Source organism: Bemisia tabaci, chromosome 8 (genome assembly GCF_918797505.1).
Source record: "Bemisia tabaci chromosome 8, PGI_BMITA_v3".
In the NCBI taxonomy this organism is placed as follows: Eukaryota; Metazoa; Arthropoda; class Insecta; order Hemiptera; family Aleyrodidae; genus Bemisia; species Bemisia tabaci.
The window spans coordinates 42,384,484-42,395,885 of NC_092800.1; the positions used below are offsets into that span (position 1 = coordinate 42,384,484).

Genomic DNA, 11,402 nt, shown 5'->3' on the forward strand with positions numbered 1-11,402 from the left:
CTATACAACCAATGAGATGTCTCTTGGCCGGGAAAAATGTTAAAAAACGAAGCTCGATTACGTCTCTTCTACCTTCGGCTGTTTTGCTCACGTGGCCTTTGAAGCACCACTACAAATAAGATAAACGGAACATAAAATGGAATAAATATAGAACAAAAGCAAGGACGTGCGTTGATGACGGCGCAGAGATACAACTATTTGTGCTTGATGGAATCAGTGTTGCATCTACGAAATTGATTCGCGATGGCGCAAGTCGTGAATGCGTTTGCGAGGGATTTTTACACGCCGTAAGAAAAGTAAACTCTATTGATTTTCTTGCGGATTGATCCCGAAAATTATGCAGCAATAGCGTTTTTTCTTCCAACAGAGTTTCCCGTCATGATTTCTAAGTCCACGAGCATTTATGAGAGACTTTAACGCAACGTAAGAAAAGTAAGCGCAATAAGTTTTCATAACTTTTCAGCCTGCCCTGAGTTGTTCAAAGTGTGAACAACGTGAAGTAAAAGAGTCAATGAAGAGCCGATATTAAGATTGTCGTATTTTCATACCGTGAAGACCTTTACTGAGGCCGTATATTAAGCAATTTGACTTGCGTTGACTTTTACTTTTTCATCAGCGAGAGATTTGATTTTACGCGATATTAAATGTCTTGGTCAAAAAGTATTTTCAGTATGGTACAACACGAATTTTCTGGTGAACTTGTGGAAATTTTCCTCCCAATTTTTCACAGAATTTCATCCTCAATTCAATCAGCAGTTTCTGAAAATTTAAAAGAAAAATATTCATGACGTTTCTTAAAAATTAACATTTTATCGGAGACAATTTGGCAACTCTTGAATGTTCATACGGCGCTCTTCCTTAGCACGGTAGTATAGTACTTTGACCATAATATTCAGTGCTCCCATTTCCCGGAACTAGTACCGAATTTCGGAACTTTTGAGATTTTCCCGAATTTTTCCTGGAACTTTTGAAGTTACCAACATTTTCCGGAACTTTTGAAAAAATCTAAAAAAAAGAAATAAGGAAAAACGTCGTATGAACCTTCAGGCGTTGCCAGATTTTTTTTTGATAAAACACGGATTTCCTGGTGAACTTGTGAAAATTTGTTCGTCCAAATTATTCCGGAAATTTTCTTTGCGTTTTCACCGAACGTTCCTGAAACTTTCAAGGAAAAATTTGCATGACTCTCTCCAAAAATCAAAGTTTTATCGAAGGAATTTTGACAACTCTACAATGTTCATACGGCGTTCTTCCTTAGCACGGCAGTGCTGTGAAGCCGATAAAAAAGCCGTTACCTTAATCTTGGTATGAAATTTCAAATATTTTTTTACGCAAACTGATTGCGGTATAGGCGCGGGTCGTAAGGCAGTAAGTTGGAATGTTTTAGCCAACGTGCTTTAAAATCAGCATCAAGCTGAAAGTCTCATTACTGTACAGTGTTGCACCAAACAGAGTATCTCTTAGAGGGCAAATTGTGGTCATGTGAGCTTTTTCCCTCTGTATTGAGATTCTCAGCTTTATGCTGATTTTTAACCCACGTTGGCTAAATAATTCCAACATACTATTTTTATTTCTCATTTGAACTTAAATTTCTCGGCATATGTGAAATAACCGGTAAAATTCTAAAACCACTCAAAACGACCGAAGAATATATCATTGTCCGCACGATCTTCAACATCGACCCTGAGAAACCAGCCTTCCGTCTCTCGTCTTCACATCATCATTAGAGGAAAGAAATTCATTATTTCCGTCGAAATGCAAAACTGTCCTTCTGTCGTTATCTTATCGTTGGAACTAACCATGCAATCCATTGCAATTTTGCAATCTTTCCTCGTGGTGCTTGCATGGAAAACGCGTTAACCGTCCCAGGAAGTTGTTCGATTGGTTCTCCTTCTTGTGGAAGAAAAAATTATTTTCTTTATTTCATACACTACATTCAAATTCATAAAATTTTTGAGCTAAAAAATGCAATAGTTTCTGTCAATATCCGTAATTCAAATCTTGCGAAGCTACAACTTTGAGTATTTCTAGGATTTACAAAGATTGTGAACTTTTTTTCTGTTTTCAGCACTTTTTTTTTAGCAAACTTTGGATTCGTAATTCAAGAAAAAAAACCCAGGTAGAGTCTGAAATATTGTTTTTTCTATTAAGATTCGTAGTTAAGGACGTACTATAAATATTGTTTTATCATATCGTATACTTATCACACATTTTGAACAGTGGCGTGGCATGTTTTGCGATGTATCGATTGATCTGCAATTTAAACCTATGGAAATGAATCGATAAATGGGGTGTTCGCAGCGAACACCTTCATAATCGATTCTTTACCATAACTTCAAAAGGGGAAATATCGATAATCGATCATTCACGCCTTGCCACTGCATAAAATGTTCCGATCAACTAATAAGTTGGTGATCATACTGCATGTTTAGCAGAACGCTTTCTTTAAATGCTTTCTTTTTTATTTTCTTTGAACCTTTCTTTAAAATATGTTATTAAAATTTGAAAGTGTGAATAATACATCCAGGTATGGTTGCGAAAGTCTGCAGTAACCACTCAATTTTATATGTTTTTCCCAATCAAGAGTTCTTTGGTAACTTACTTTGCGGATCTAACAATACACATGATGATCAAAGTTCTTCGGTATAAAAGTGGGATTTATTTCATGGTGAAAATATGTAGAGAGATATTTATGTAATTGTAGTGTTTCAAACGTTTCACTCGTGGATTATTTTTTCATAAAATATTAACAGATTTTTTCGCTGAGCATTTTTTAGTGAAAAGAACACTTAAAAAAACCACATAAGATTATGTAATTAAATATATTAAAATTCAATGCAAAAATTGGCAACTTTACTGACAGGGATAGTGTTTTTCTCAGTCTCTCTTCAGTCTTCAGTCTCTTCTCAGAAATGAATTTTATATCTTTTATTCTGATTTTTTTTATTCCCTCTAACATTTCTGTTTTGCGTTCAAGTCTTTCGGTGTATTTCAGAGTAGTCGTCACCTCAAGTCACTTTTATAAAAATATTGATCTGCTAAATTAAATGTAGCTCACAAGACCCTTCCATATATGAAGTCAGGCTTTCTGCCTCGATTTTTTGACCATCCTTCTCCCCTCAGGTGACTCATGCGAGCTGTATATTTGAGGCGCTGCCTTTTGAATCCTCCTTTAAAAATTACGTTAAAAATCCTCGCCGATTTGAATCGAAATTTTCCTAAAAGTGGAAGATTTGCGCCATTTTACGCTGAAAATATGTTCAGCTGTACCACACTCTCCCCTCTCCATCCCTAGGTAGTGTCGAGCACCCTCTTGACCCTTCCCCTCCCTCCAGAACCTTGACCAGTACCAGCAATGGACGGCCACATGCAGTTTCAGAATTAGTTCAGTTTTTCTGACGGATGGATTACGGAAAGACGCCTGTCGAGGTGGTTTTTCATCGAAGTGGCATGCCATAAAAATCGATCCTATCGAACATTGACATATCGGTTATATTGATCGTATCAACATTCGTCATATCGTTTACATTTGTTTAATAACTCTATTGGGTTTATTTATTTTATATTCTCTAGTAGACTGTATTGTGGCTGTTGTAATAAAGATTATTATTGGTGGAACTAATTTTTCTGTGACAGATAGGTAAATCACGTCTTCGGCACTTTTTCGCCTCATTACTGTTATCCTCGGACTTCTCCTTCTCTTTTTCATTTAACTTTTTATCCATTTTCCCCCTTCGTCTTCTTTTCTCCCTTTCTCTTTTTTAAACTTATATTACCAATATACCAAGTTGATCGTGATGATGCCATCTTTAGATTAGCGGTTTCGGGCCATATTAGTATCAACATATCATGGCATCAATATGCTGCCGGGCTAAGGAAGAACGCCGTATGCGCCTTAAGACGCTGCCATATTTCCTCCAATAAACTACGAGTTTATTGGACAAATTGTGAATATTTCTCTCCAAAATTTTCGGACAATTTTGTTGGCAATTTAATCTAGAATATCTGAAAGTTTCAAGGAAAGATATTCAAGAATATCCTTGAAAACGCATGATTTATATGGGAAACTTGGCAACATTTGAATATTCATACGGCACTCTTCCTTAAGATCTCGATACACGATCAAAGTCCCGAACCAATTACCATCAAAGTGTCGGGAGTTACCAGTCTTAAAATCATTAATTTGCTTAGTTTTTCAATGAAAACTTGGCAGAAATGTTTCCTGTGGCAGGAAATAATGAATGGTGGTACTCCATTCTGATCAAAATTTGACGGTCCGTCCAATTTTGATCAAAGAGGACTGTTGCAAGGCGACCATGAGTCATCTAAAGGTCTACTTTGATCAGAATCGGTTCGGAATTTGATTGTGTGTGCAGACCTACAGCACGGCAGTATGGTACCGACAAGATAACATGATACAAAAATGGCACGTGCATGGTACCAACATTATTCCATGTTGTTTTCATGCATGTTTCACCCACCAACATGCTCATTCTCATCTGGGTATTTTTTAAATGTTGCCGTTTTCTGCACTGATAAAAATTCTCGGCGTTTTTACCAAGGTCCGTTGGTAACTTTACCATCTCACTTTTTTTTACCAATTATTGGTAATTTTACCAAGACAGACTGGTAAGCTTAACTAAAAACCGGTATTTTTACTGTTTTTTCAGGTAAGAATACCACTTTTATTGGTAATCAATTCCCGGTAACTTTGCCATTTATCTCGGTAATTCTACCACAGTCGATAAAAAATATCGGCGTTTTTACCAAGGTCCATTAAAATTACCGAGAAAGTTCAATAATTTTACCGAGATTTCTCGGTAAAATTACCAATTCCATAAATGGTAATTTTACCGAGAAAAAACTGGGATCAAATAGAACCCTGATTCTGTAATTTTACCCTTTTCTTGGTAAATACACCGAAATTTTTTTTTCAGTGTGTGTGTCGAGAAGTCTCCGAGCCAGTGAAGGATGTCCGACTCCGAGAACCCGGAGCCCGCTCGGGTGGCGGAAATGGTGGAAAGCATCCGGGAGTGGCTCTTCAAGCAACCGCACTTGCCCCACATCGAGGACCGGGAAGTGCTGAAGAAGTTCCTGGTCAACTGCAAGTTCCGGCTCCAGCAAACCAAGTCCAAGATGGAGAACTACTACTCGGCCAGGACGGGGTTCCCGGCTGTGTTCCAGGAGAGGGACCCGTGCGCCCCGGAAATGAGGCTCGCCGCCAGGGCCACGCCCTTCTTCCCGCTCCCGAGGAGCACGCCAAAGGGACGCAAAGTCGTCATCTGCAAGTTGGACTGCGACCCGGACGAGTTCATCCCTTCGGACTACATGAAACGCATGTTCATGGTAATGTAGTACATAGTGGTTATGATCTTAGGAAACGGTGTCCCCCAGGGGTCTAATTCTCCTCCTCTCCCTTCAGAAAAATTGACCTATGATGTTGCTGATAAACACACTTGACCCCCGCCCTGGTAAAAATTGGCAGTAGAATCTGTGTTCCAAAATACCATAGACCTAAAGCCGGCTGTAAGATTTCCAACAGCTTCTGTAGCCGGCTGTATAATTTCTTACGGCCTTTTATAGCCGATGGCGATTAAGCAACAGCCAGACGATAAAGTTTATGCTGAACGTTATTAAATACGGATACTAGGACTTAGTAAGTTTTTGGACTACCGCTCTCTTTTTGTGCCATAGTATCTTGATTTATTTTGCGAGGAAAGCTCCGTACTTTTGAAGGATGCCTGTCATTCTTAATATGTTGGAGCGCCTTCAATTTCTTTGATACTGTGCAATACCTCTGGTGTGAAATAGTTGCTTCAGACGCCGTGGCACGCTGAGGCGCGGCGGGCGGGCAGAGAACACGAAACGCGCATTGGCGCCTACAAACCTAACAGGGATACTTCACGCATTGCGCAATGCGTGAAGTATCCCTGTTAGGTTTGTAGGCGCCAGTGCGTCGCCGCTCCGCTTTGTGTTAGGATCTAATATTTAATCTCGCGGAGTCAGCGTTTTTCAACTCATGATTTTGAAATGTTTGCACACTCTGTATGGATTATTCTAATTTTTATTGATGAAAAAATAAATATGTTTTAAGGGAAAATATAATGTGTGTTTTGTAAATATTAAGGTAGTTCCTTATTAAACTTAATTATTTCCAAAGCACACGAATTTCTACACAATGTCTTATAGCCTTTTATAGCCAATGGCGATAAAGTGTAAAGCCCGGCGATAGGAACTATAGCCCGACTGTATACTTTTTTATAGCTTCGTATAGCCCGGCTATATGATTTGCTCCGCTTTCTACAGCCAGCTGTATGATTTTCAATAGCCTTCTTTAGTCGGCTATAAGAACTCCTATGGTATTTTGAAACGCAGCTCTTATCGCCAATTTTTACCAGGGCGATCATCCGGAATAATTGCGACAGTTTGGAGACAAAGTTTCCAATAAATAATTTGCCAATCGGATTTCTTTTTGAGACATTCGGAGTTCCTGTTTTCATATAATTCTTGTTACGATAGTAAGAATCCCACTGAAAAAATTGGAATTCTAGTTGTCTGAAATAAAAACCCGATTAGGAAATTATTGATATAATGCTCCTATAACCATCCTGGAAAATTCTTTTCCGTGCAGACCTATATCTGGATAGCGAAAAATTCGAAACTTGGGAGTAGAATTCATTTCAGAAACCAAAACATTTCCGCTTCAATCCCCTCCCTCCAACCTTTTATTGGGCCTCAATAAAAAGGACCTTATGAAAAGGTACTTTACCTTTTATTGAACTACGCCCTCTTGCACTTCCCATCCAGGTGTTCGACGTGATGTTCTGCGAAGAGGCCTCCGCCCGGCTGGACTACGAGGTGGTGGTCGACTTCCGCGGGTTCTCCTTTCGGCACTTCCTCAAACTGACGACCGTGGCGAGGACGTTCATGAGCCTCGTCGAGAACGTCATGCCGGCCACGCTCAAAGGCGTCCACTACGTCCACGTCCCGCCGTTCATCGACAAGGTGGCCGAGTTCTTCAAGATGCTCGTCAAACCCAAACTCCGCGAGCGCTTCCTCATCCACAAGGACCTCGAGGCCTTTTACAAGGTCATCGGTGACCAGGATATCCTCCCCAGTGACCTCGGCGGGAAGGAGGCCTCCATCGACGAGCTATGTGGTGAGATATTTACGGAATCCTACCAAGGGCCTATTAAAAAAAAAGGGGGCGGGGATCTGTGGGCCAATTATGGAAATGGAGATGTTACATGTGTGAGGGATTTGCGATTTGACCATTGATTCTTATGTAAAAGTTCGCGAGAAACACGATCGTCCCACTGGTTTTCTCTGAAATCAGCTCCCAAGCTTAAAAAAAGCTCTCAAAGTGAGACCAAAATGGAGGGGATATCCCACCCTACCCCGAGAGTCCACCTCTACATCAAAACAAACTCTCCATGCAAAGATAGGGAGCAAATACATTAGCAGGGTTGCCGTGTTTTCAGTTGGCAAAAAAAAATTTGGCAGAAAAAATTTCAGTTGGCAAATAAAGTGGCAACCTTGCTAATGTATTTGCTCCCTATCTTTGCATGGAGAGTTTGTTTTGATGTAGAGGTGGACTCTCAGGGTAGGGTGGGATATCCCCTCCATTTTGGTCTCACTTTGAGAGCTTTTTTTAAGCTCGGGAGCTGATTTCAGAGAAAACCAGTGGGACGATCGTGTTTCTCGCGAACTTTTACATAATAATCAATGGTCAAATCGCAAATCCCATGAAATTTATAGGAAAAGCGATATAGACAAAGAAGACAAAAGAGTTATGGATGAAATATCCTATGAAAGGAAGCGGGTGGTTGCAATGGATAAAGTAGGTAGGTAATAGACTATAACGAACAGCCGGTAATCCAGAATTGCGCGAAATGCCTTTATAAATTATAAAGGCCTTATTAAAATATTGAAGGATCGTGCGAAAAAGGCACAAGGATTGCGCGAATTTTAAAATGAAGTTAATTTAAGGTAGAAGTTTGGCAAAGCAGGAAACACTTGGAAAATAAACGCATTATTATGTTACGCTAGTTCAAGTTAGTTTGTTGACAAATCATCGATGTCTTACTCTCTGATGACAAATGAAGTGTCATGATTGAATATTGGTCGAGGGTATAAAGAACTTACCTAACTTTTCTCGGAAAAAAAAAAAAAAAATTATTATGGAGAAACGAGGCAACGTTGAAATGCTAATGCGGCGCGGCGTCAAAATACAACATGGGCCTTTTAAGTTCTATCATTCGATGCCGCGATTATTGTAACGGCAGTTCGAATATCGCGCCGAACAGTACAGCCGGCAGTAAACTATATCAGCGCCTGCAAGACTGTAGGAATACCTCACGCATTGCGCCAAACTGTGCGGTCGGCGCACAGCCCATACCAGCGCCTACAAGACTGCATGAATACTTCTCGCATTGCGCCAAACGCAGTGCAGTCGGTCTGTTGGCCTGAAATGCATATTAGCGCCTACAAGAATGTATAGGAATGCTGTTGGACTGTGAGTCATCATTTTTGACTTTCTGCTCAAGTTTTTACCATAATTAAAGGGGAAATATGTATCCTCATTGTAACAATTCAGAAACTCAGATGATATTTAATTTTGTTTTGGTTACATTAAAAGAAAATATAACGAACGGAAACATCGCGTCGAAATTTTCGATACCACCAACCACCATGGTTGCCAGATTAACGCTTGAACGCCAGATTAGCGAATATTCGCGCAATCATGTGAGTGTTCAGTACCAGAGAAATTCGCGCAATCCTATGCATATCCAAAAAGGTAAAAGAGGGGGCATTCGCGCAATTCTATCGCAGCCCCAACGGTCACCCACGAGACACCCTTTGGTTAGTCCATAATTTTCTCCCTTAGTTTATAAGAACCACCAAACCACCTATTTCAATCAATAAGATCGCTCTATACTCCAGTAAAATTCCGTAAAATACTCCATAATATAAAATTTAATATTTTTAAATAAATATATTTTTAAATACTTCTTTTAATTATTTTTTGAAAAAAAATATGGTTCTACACTTTTTTATTATTCTTAATTTTTTAAAAATATTTTTAAATTTTTGGAAAATTAATTGATTTTTCGGTTGATTGTTTTAATTTGTTTTCCAGACGCATACCAGAGGAAAATCGAGTCGTACAAAAAATGGTTCGAGGAAGAAGAAAATATCCGATCAAATGAGGATCTACGACCTCCGTCTTCAACTAACTCCTGGCTCATGGGGACAGAGGGTTCTTTCAAACGATTAACTGTCGATTAAATTGAACACTCAGGGGAAAGAGCTTTCACTGAAATATTGAGCTCCTAATTATTTTTACAGAATGTGATAGAGCTGCAAAATCAAAGGTGTGCATCAAACTGTGTTGTCAGGCTGGAGGGGGGTTTATGAGTCATGGATGAAATTTTTGGTCGGTGCGAGTTTCGGAAACTTAGTGTTTAAACTTTGTTTTTAAAGTAACCACTGATATAGCATTTCAATGCTTAATGCGTATAAAAGGTCACTTTGAATCTTTGAGGAAAACCTTACATATTATGTTGAATGTAAAATTACAGTGATGCTTGCAGTATTACTCGATTAATTTATGAATATTTATGCCCATTTGTAATATCTATGGTTGCCTTGAGTCACCGAATAAACCTTCTAATTGTCACTCTTGTGTGTGAACTAATCTTTATCAAGTCTCATCGCTCACTTCAATCTCAGACTTTACTTCTAATCCCGCACCAATACTACCGTACTAAGGAAAAACGCCGTTTGAACGTGCGAGAGTTGCCAAATTTCCTTCGATAAAATTTTTATTTTTGGGGAAAGTTATGAATATTTTTCCTTTAAATTTTCAGAATCTTTTGGTGGAATTGCGAACAAAATTATCTGAAAAATTAGGAGGAAAATATTTATTCATAAATTTATCAGGAAATTCGCATTTTATCACAGGAGATTTGGCAACGTCTGAAGGCTCATACGGCGTTCATCCTTAGTTTGGCAGAATTCAGGATACTGCTCAAGAAGCAACCGAGTTTTTGTTAATGTTTAAAGACAATCTCTAGGGCAAGGACGGAGTCGCTGCAAAAAAGAGTGTCACTTTGCCTCTTTTTGGCCAATGGAGTATGACTGAAGTCAAAGAATCTAATAAACCAACCTTAACGTTTTTCAGCATTTAGAGCATCACTTTCTTTTACGTGTGCAACGAATCCGATGTTTTATTCTGTAAAAGCTGAAATATATGAATTCTCGATTATTATATTAGCAAAATTTAACGTGTGATTACAGAGCACAGCTAAATGAAAAGTCCTAGAACACGCATGCTGAGGAGTAATACCATGCAAAATATAGGATTGGTATATAAGTCCAAAATGATTTGTGCTCTTAGATGTCTTCAAATTATATGCGGGATTCTCATTTTTCAACCAAATTATATGTGGGATTCTCCATTTTTGATTATTCAACGGAACTCTACAGAAATTGCTCCACTAAACATTTTGTTTTCGTCGACTAATGTTTCGCTTTCTATTGACGGTTACGCATTGATAAAAATCGGAAAATGCGTTTTTCAGATTACGATGATAAAAGTCTTCAATGTTTTTTAATGTTTTCAAGGATAACCAACCATTAGATCCTATTGAAATTCTCTGTATATTTTCATCGCTTTCTCTAAATAAATCACAGCCAATTGCAATGAAACATTTCAAATAGTTTTCTTTGATTGAGATCGAGTCGGACGTTTTTTAAGGTGATTCGACGGTTGCTATTTTTTGCCAGAGCGATGAAAGATATATCGCATCAATTCGTTTCATAATTTAAAGGTACTTATCATTTTTTTTTGAATTTTGAGATCGCACTGCTGTTGTCATTATGAGACTAAAGAATTCTAAGGAGACCAAGAAAAATATAGCATTCGATACTAATATCGAAAGTGCAGTCGAATGAAAAAAAAAAACCTAACGCCTCTAAAAAACCCACGCCTTTAATACATTGAATTCCTTTGTGAAATTAGATACATGAATTCTTTAGTCTCATGACAATAGAAGTGCGATTTCAAAATTCGAAACGAATGACAAGTAGCTGAAATTATGGAACGAATTGATGCGATGTATCGCACGTTGCTCTGACACAAAAAATGACAACCGTCGAATCACCTTAAGCGTTACAATTGAGGTTTTACTTTTTCGCCTTTAGCCATTGATAAGTGAAGAGTGGAAATTCAAAATCTGGAAAGTGTCATCCGGTATTGCTAAAATTGTGCATCTTGCTCCGTAGCGTAAAAGGACCTGAATACTTCCCTTCATTAAATTTTAGTGAAGAAATGTTCTATGAACTTTGAACTTATAGAAACTGGTGCTCAATCGTAGCAACACCTGGAGGCACTTGCCACG

The 11,402-nt window shown here is 38.6% G+C and overlaps 1 protein-coding gene across 1 annotated transcript; it reads left to right on the top strand.

Annotated features, from left to right (window-relative positions):
• Positions 1-1,766: 1,766 nt before the first annotated feature.
• Positions 1,767-10,712, top strand: LOC109029799 (retinol-binding protein pinta). The gene is made up of 4 exons (XM_019040444.2): positions 1,767-2,119; positions 4,938-5,346; positions 6,808-7,159; positions 9,140-10,712. Exons 2-4 carry the CDS (start codon positions 4,972-4,974, stop codon positions 9,286-9,288), a joined length of 876 nt encoding a protein of 291 aa, XP_018895989.2. The 5' UTR covers positions 1,767-2,119; positions 4,938-4,971; the 3' UTR covers positions 9,289-10,712.
• The last annotated feature ends 690 nt before the right edge of the window (positions 10,713-11,402 follow it).